Source organism: Austrofundulus limnaeus, unplaced genomic scaffold (assembly GCF_001266775.1).
Source record: "Austrofundulus limnaeus strain Quisiro unplaced genomic scaffold, Austrofundulus_limnaeus-1.0 Scaffold338, whole genome shotgun sequence".
NCBI lineage: Eukaryota > Metazoa > Chordata > Actinopteri > Cyprinodontiformes > Rivulidae > Austrofundulus > Austrofundulus limnaeus.
This window is the reverse complement of record NW_013952740.1, coordinates 273,878-280,487: the sequence shown is the minus strand read 5'-3', so window position 1 is coordinate 280,487 and position 6,610 is coordinate 273,878. Positions and strand designations below refer to the sequence as shown.

The 6,610-nt window shown below is 41.8% G+C and overlaps 1 protein-coding gene across 1 annotated transcript in view; it reads right to left on the bottom strand.

Annotated features, from left to right (window-relative positions):
• Positions 1-6,610, bottom strand: part of arhgef40 (Rho guanine nucleotide exchange factor (GEF) 40) — a 68,022-nt gene that overhangs the window by 23,279 nt on the left and 38,133 nt on the right. The window contains exons 14-20 of the mRNA XM_014022675.1: positions 5,069-5,207; positions 4,441-4,560; positions 4,173-4,364; positions 3,561-4,085; positions 1,943-2,310; positions 1,586-1,835; positions 899-988 (exon numbers count right to left, since the gene is read on the bottom strand). Of these exons, the coding sequence (XP_013878129.1) occupies positions 899-988; positions 1,586-1,835; positions 1,943-2,310; positions 3,561-4,085; positions 4,173-4,364; positions 4,441-4,560; positions 5,069-5,207 (1,684 nt within the window). The remainder of the gene's footprint in view (positions 1-898; positions 989-1,585; positions 1,836-1,942; positions 2,311-3,560; positions 4,086-4,172; positions 4,365-4,440; positions 4,561-5,068; positions 5,208-6,610) is intronic.

The following is a 6,610-nucleotide window of genomic DNA, read 5'->3' as shown; positions in this document are numbered from 1 at the left end:
CAACAACAATAATAAAAAAATAATACTTTGCTCCTGTTTTCAGCATCATAACAATCATCATCACCTTTTCCTACAATCATCTCCATCATCCCGGTCTCCAGTCCCTCAGSCATCACCATCACCATAAACCTTCCTGTTCAGAGGAGCTGCAGGTTGTGGCATGAACACACGCTGCCTCCTGSTGGTAATCTGACAGAAATTCTGCTTCCTGAAACAGTTTTCGTGCAGTTTTAAGCTCTTTGATCTCTTCATGTAAAGTCCTCGTGGTAATCTCATCATGCTGTCGATGGATTAGTTTTAGTTCATTGTAGCTTGGGAGCTCAAATTACAGTCCCTATAATCTGGTTTTAATTGGCTTTTCTTGTATATTGAACAATGAATTAGCCTCATGGTATACAGCTTGTTTTTAATTGCTGCCACGGACAAAATAAAAAGCTACTTTAATTGSTTTTTTGCTTGTGATCTGCTCAAAAAAATAATAATACTTGTGCTGATAGCACTGTGTTGAGATTGAACAAAGTAAAGAAAAACAACAAATGCAAAAAGAGAAAATGGACTCATAAGTATGGAAAGATTTGCGTCATCAGAAACTCAATTTCAACACAACAAAACACAGTTTTTAAGCTAAAAAACGCAGATTCAAAACTTTAAAATTCAATTAAATTCAGTTTCAGTTGTGAAATTAATTTTCAAAACATTTAATTTCAAACTGTGGAAATCCAAATTCAGTGTGAGCAAATTAATTCAGTTTCTGATGGCACAGGTTTACAGCTGATTCTAAAAACATGCAAGAAAAACCTCCTGRAAAAGCACATTTGTCACTGAAATCTTAACCGTAGTAGGTGTACTTTATAGATTTATACACTCAAAAGAAGAACAGAAACATGTGGACTCCTACCTTAAAGAAGTCAGCAGCCTGTGTGACCAGTGGAGAATCCAGTTCTGGTTTTAATCTGATGTACTGGGAATACTGAAGGAACTGCTCCCGCTTTGGATCAAGAATAAAACATAAAAGATTAGAGTTAGTTGATGTTGGCTTGCATTTAAAAACAGTTTATTTATTTATTTATTTATTTATTTATTTATTTATTTATTTATTTGTGGCCAGCCTAAGGTACACATGCAACAATCATGCTGTCTAATCGGCATCTTGATATGCCACACCTGCGAGGTGGGATGGATTATCTCTGCCCCCCAAACACAGATTTTCACACATTTCTGAACAACATTTGAAGGAAGAAAGTATTTTGATTACACAGAAAAAGTCTCATGAAAAATAGGAGCAAAAATAAAAGTGCTGCATTTATATTTTTGTTCAGTCTTACCAGGCTTGTTATTATTATTATTATTATTATTGTTGTTGTTGTTGTTGTTGTTGTTGTTGTTGTATTTTAATGGTAATTAAAGCATGCTCCTTGACTTTCATTAATAGTGTTGTTAGCTTGTATTAGCAGATTTTTAGCTTACAGCCCCAAACCATAATTTCACTAAAGAATATTTACACAAAACATTATATTTATGTCACTTCACATAGACAAAAGCTAAAGAAAAAGGCCAAAACAGTAAAGTAAAASTTTGAGCGTACATATTTGCTGAAGCAGTCCTGCTGCAGCAGACTCTGAACCAGAGCCCCCTCCATGGCAGGCAGCAGATTCTGAGCGTGGAAGGTGCTGAGGCTGGTCCAGGAGGGGAAGATACAGTCAGCCTTCCCCCTGATGRAGGCTGGGGTGTCATAGAGCTCCAGCAGAGGCAGGTAGGTTTCTTCGACCCCCTTCAGGACCGCYACATACTGTCTCTCTGAGCTCAGCATCCTGCACCAGAGCAGGTACAACTTACTGCAGGGTGGACGGAAAGCAAGCGGGGTCAACGTGGGGGTGGGGAGAAAGGCAACCAGAGAAAACAGACACGTTGAACAAATCAGTAAAAAAACACATGAATTCACCTCTGTGCAGTTGAGCCAGCTCTATCCATCCCCGTGTCCCTCTCAGTCCTGCCTAACAGGACATGTTGTCGCGGCGACCCCGTGTGGTCCACCACTTCTTTGCTGCTGACCTCCACTCCTCGAATCAACACCCCCCCACCTCCTCCGCTGCCCCACCCGGGGACGGCCGCGGCCAGACTGGTGGTGACGACCGGGTCGGCTAACGTCTTTCGCCCCAGCCAGGACAAAGGGGAGTTACGGCTCGGCCCGCCGACGGGGGAATCCGGTTTGGGGGTGGCGTTGCCTCGGCGAGGGGCCAGAAGAGCCTGGAGGTCAAAGCTCGGGTGGCGCTTCCTGGGGGGCTTGGWGGGGAGCGGAGTCTCCGCAGGCTGYAAGGTCATTGAGACGGTGAGCAGGGTGGAAACAGAACAGGGACTTTTATTTATCAAATGTGCAATGTCTTGTAGTAAAAGAAGTTACAGTATAAAACTAGGATTAATGTTTTATTTTGTTAGCAAAATATCTCAAAAAACACTGGACAGATTTTAATAAAACTTTCAGAAATTCAGCATTGGATACATCCAGGGCAGACTTGTGACATAGGCAGTATAGGCAAACGCTAAGAGCACCGTCCATCTAGGGGGCGGCACAAATGGGGGATGTAAATTTTTTTTATAAATTTTTATCAAAGTACAGTCAATTTAGTCTGTAGAATAATCACTGGTTACGCAAGTTCACGAAAGTAAGTTGTTCTGCGGCCTTCTCAGCCTGCCTTACAGTCAAGTCTAACTACTGGTGCTTATGGTGAAAAAATAAAGGATAATGCAGTTTCTAAGTATGATTTTCAGATAAATTTCAGGTTAAAAGWATGGTTTTTAGKGTTATAGGAATTTCTTTTGACTGACWGAATTTTAGATACAGTTTTACATCAGTTGTACTCATTTCAACAATGATAGAATCAACATGTCTCTAATTAATGGTAAATGGTACTGAACTTATAGAGCGCTTTTCAAGTCCCTCCGGACCCCAAAGCGCTTTACACTAACAGACACTCACATTCACACAGTGATGATGGCAAACTACACTGTAGCCACAGCTGCCCTTAATATGTGTAACAGCTGAGGAATAAACCTTTATAACTTTGAATGAAACTTGGCTTCCTGCGTAATTATTTGGCATCCAATTTTTGAACATTTTCTTCCTGTGTTCTAGCTTCRTAAAATACTGATTTAAKATTTTATTAAACCCAAGAATTAAGTAAATTGAACTTCACATGGCTGGAAAATGCAGTTTTGTAAGGATTTTTTTTCAAAATTGCCTGGGGGAGTATGGCCCTGGACCCCCCTTGAACTGCTTCATTCCACAGCTGCTCGTTAACATAAGCAGGTGTTCCTCATTGTCTTAATTGGACAACCTGGTTTCTAAAGATAAAAAAATAATATCAAATACAAAACTAATGTGAATGTATGTAAACTGGTAGTGAGATTTAGAAAAATTCACAAGGGGGGCGCCAACCTGTGATCTTGCCTAGGGTGCCAAATTGRCTATGGCCGACCCTGTGTACATTCCCAACTATACATAAACCAGATATTTTACACACGAAGTTATAAATGGCAGCTGATGACATCACAGAACTCACACTCTTCTTTGCAGGATTCAGAAGGTTCTGCAGGAATTTCCCTCCTCCAGCTCCTCCTGCTCCGCTTCCATTCCCTCCACCTGCCCCCTCTTTCTTGTTCCCTTTCTCCTCTCCTATCTTCAGCGTGGAGCACGTCTGCGGTCTGAACAGCGACGCCAAGGACCCCCAAGACTGTAACCCCACCTCTGCACCTCCAGCTCCCACACCCCAGTCCCCCTCTCCTTCGGGCCCCATCAGATCCCAGACGTTGCTGCCGGAGGGCGTTTTGGGCTTCCCTTGGTTCTGGGTTTGGGTCCTGTCCGACTGGAGGAAGCGGGGTTTGACCTGAGCTACGGTCTGCTGGTAGCGCTCCACCGTCTGAGTCCAGAGCTCGAGGAGYGCCCCACCGCCGAGCTCCATGGCTAAGGACCGCGCATCCTGGAAACGCGACGGGGGGATCGGAGGAAGGGACGCCAGAGGACAGGTAGAAGGAGGACTCGATGGTGAGGACGAGGTGGAGGAGACGGCGTCGCACCACTGGGTCGCCTGGCAGAGGGCGGGACAGAAAACATGACTGTTGGGTTTTAAAAGGTGACTGTGCGTTTATGGTGTGGTGCATCTGTGGTGCGTTACCTCGGTCAGAGTGGACAGCAGCCTCTGCGTGTTGTCCAGAGTGGTCCAGCAGTCGGACAGACAGTGGGACATGTCCCTCAGCTTCTCCCTTACGGGAGGAAGTCGAATCTGGACGTCGCTTAGGCCCGACCAGTTCAGCTCGCACCAGCTCTCCAGATCACTGAGGACTGACAGAGTCCCACTGTGCAGCTCCTAAAAGAGGGGTCAGCTAAGACTTGAGACGGGGAACAGAGTCTTGTGTTTTACAGCAMTTGTTTGTGTCACTCACGTTGGCCGTTTCTCTGAACGTCCTGAACTTTTGTTGTTTGAGAGAGAGTCTGCTGAGAGACAGAGGAGGGTCCTTGTAGTCCTCCAGCTGGGACTGCACCTGCTCAATCTCCTTATCACACTGTGGGTTAAAGGCCAACACGGGTTCAGAGGAGGACGTGAGACAATGTGCTGTACATTGGGACAGGGATTAGGACATATACATCAAGCATACAGACAAAAAACTGAATGTTTTGCTATAAGCACATTATTYATTATATAGTAACGTCACATTAAGTGAGACAAGGAAGTAATGACTGATTCTGAGAGGAAATTAAAACAAGACTATTTATAATTATAAGAAACTCAAGAGTTTCCATCTTGTTTATTTTAGGAAAAGAGAAGTGAAGATGTTTGGATTCAGAGCAGTAAGAAGGGGCTGTAGGCCTATAAAGAAGGACAGACACCTTGTTATCAATAAAAGAAATGTGTTTTTAAAATCGTTGTATGATATTTAAGTTCTAACTCAGTGAGTTCCCAAATTGAAGTACTTATACTCGGTTTGAGAAAAACTGTTATCAGGACATGCCTTGTAAGATCTTTAATTACTTAGAGAACTCAGTAAACACAATTTCTTTTTTGGTCCACACCTTTTCCAGTTTGTCCACCAGTCCTGCMAGTCGACCCAGTGCTTCTAGATCTCGACCCTTGTGGTTGGACACCTGGACGAGCTTATGGAGAGCATCGTCCACGCTGTTGTAGAGTTTAGATGYTGTGGTGAGAGCAGCCCTGTAGGAAATAAAGGCACAAATTGTTGTTCATTTAAAAAAAGAAAAGATCCAGTGATACAATCTGATACAACAACCTAAAAACAAAATGTCTGTAACATGCCTATCCATCGAATACAAACAGTCAAAGAAAACACATTTTTATTAAAAAAACTTGCATAAAACTTGATTTTACCCATTTTGACACATAAATGGCACAATTTCTTTTGAACTCGAATCAGCCAAAGTGAAACAGGACGTGACATCAAAGGGGAACTATTTCAGAAATAGAACTCTCTAGTCTTTGTTTATTGAAATTATATTATTTGAACTCTGACTCGTCTTCATCGCTCTTTCATAGTGACTCAAAATAACCTAAAGAGACATCAGATTCTCCTCTACAGTCTGTGTCCTTAGCCATTTTATCAGTGCTCTAATTCATGCAGACATTCCCCTTTGACATCACTTCCTGGAACTTCAAATGCAAATATCTCAATAACTGTTCATCTCAGCAGCGGGATTTTTTTTTGCAATATGTTATTGATGTTATCTTTCCAATAATACCTTTTTATTTATTTTAAAAATTTCATGTCACAGGCACTTTAAAGTCCTGCAAAGAAACAGTGCAGATGGTCCTGAACTTTTGGACTTAACCCATTTCAAGATGGCCCCCGTGGCTAAGCTTAGCTATCACAAAAGGTCTATAGCACAATCAGTGTTTTAGATACTGGACTAAACTTAGATGTGGTAGTAGGCATAGAGTTATTCACAACACATATTTCAAGTATTAACAAACTGAGTGAGATTTTACGACATCATGTGAGCCAGCACATTTTTTTTAAATCAACATAAGATGATCCTAGTTTAAAACTGATAAGAAAGGTGGGGGACGACGTGTTTTATTTAAGGAATGCTAGTATTTAGAGCTACCCGATTTATCATTTGAGCATCGTCATCGTAATGCATGTGTGCGTAAAAGTCACATTGCCGCGATGTAGGAGGTAAATTGGGACTCAACCACTAAACAGCCACGTGTTTCGGCTTTTATTTTGAAGGGTTGCTTCTGCTGGCAGATGTGGGCAGCTTCGTGTCAAATTAAACAGCTAAAACTTTCATTTTGTTGGGAAACTTCTGGGGCAACAATGGTAACATTTTTCRGTAAAATACGGTTAACATAAATTTGGTGGTAAAACACAATTCACATTGATACATGATAGACAGAAACATGTACTCAGGTCCCAGCACAATAAAAGATGATAAGAATAACTCTCAAAGATGAAAAACATATGTGTAACATGCAAAAAAGGGATGAGCATTGGTGCTATTGGAGATACAGTGGTTTGCAAAAGTATTCATACCCCTTGAACTTTTCCATATTTTGTCACATTACAACCACAAACATAAATATATTTCACTGGAATTTAA